Source organism: Morus notabilis, unplaced genomic scaffold, assembly GCF_000414095.1.
Source record: "Morus notabilis unplaced genomic scaffold, ASM41409v2 Scaffold397, whole genome shotgun sequence".
In the NCBI taxonomy this organism is placed as follows: Eukaryota; Viridiplantae; Streptophyta; class Magnoliopsida; order Rosales; family Moraceae; genus Morus; species Morus notabilis.
Window position 1 is genome coordinate 324,595 of NW_010363944.1, and position 897 is coordinate 325,491.

The window sequence follows — 897 nt, forward strand, 5'->3', positions numbered from 1 at the left end:
TTTTTTTTTTTTTTTTTTTTTTGGATGAATTGGTTCGTATAGGTAATACGAAAAACTTGACAATATTCACAACCTGGATTGTTTACTAGAGTTACAGATTATGATTCTCTGTTCTGATGCCATGCGTGCTATTAAACCAATAGTAATCTAATTATGTTAATGGAAAATCATGTTGTTTTAAGCTTTTTTAGGAAAGCTTTGTTTCGATGATGAGTTCATCCGTAAGTTATATAAATTAAAAGAGTCTAGGAGTATGGATTGTGTTGTGTGAAACCATCATACTCAAAGTATAGGTATTAATCGATTTTCAAAACGTTCGTCTCTTTAATTTGATTTCTTTCACTTACCAAGAATGTCGCCGGCGAGGAATATTTGAGACGCGGCCCAAATTTCATAAGTGATGTTACCTCCGGGAGGAACCACCCATCCTAAGTCATCTCCTACTGTGTGTGTGTTCTGTGCTGCTGTGAGCTGCAAGAGGGCAGCCACGGCTATGGCCAGAATGGCTAGGCGAAGCTCTCTAGCCATATCTAAACTATATATGTGTAAATTAATGAAGACTCTTCCCTTAATTTCTAGTTCTTCTTTATGAGCAAATGACATAATTAATTAGCAGACTGCGGACTTCTTATAGGAGCAGGAAATCAGAAGTCCGCATCAAGAAATTGTGGTGAAGCTGTCATTGACAATAAGTTAGAATATTTAGAAGTTTCCGTTAGGGGACATTTATCAAACATGTCTATCATTTTAAGTTAATTTGAAGTTCTAGAAGTCATTGACAAACAATTTTCTCCAGGCCCACATGAGATAGACACACGAAATATCCAGGGAAGGCCGAATGGAAGATGTCACACACACATATATATATATATATATAATATCATCAAATATCATTTT

The 897-nt window shown here is 35.6% G+C and overlaps 1 protein-coding gene across 1 annotated transcript in view; it reads right to left on the reverse strand.

The window, feature by feature from the left end:
* LOC21399687 (blue copper protein) overlaps positions 1–601 on the reverse strand; it is a 2,087-nt gene extending 1,486 nt beyond the window's left edge. The window contains exon 1 of the mRNA XM_010105430.2: positions 348–601. Within this exon, the coding sequence (XP_010103732.1) occupies positions 348–528 (181 nt within the window). The 5' untranslated portion in view covers positions 529–601. The remainder of the gene's footprint in view (positions 1–347) is intronic.
* Between the last annotated feature and the right edge of the window lie 296 nt (positions 602–897).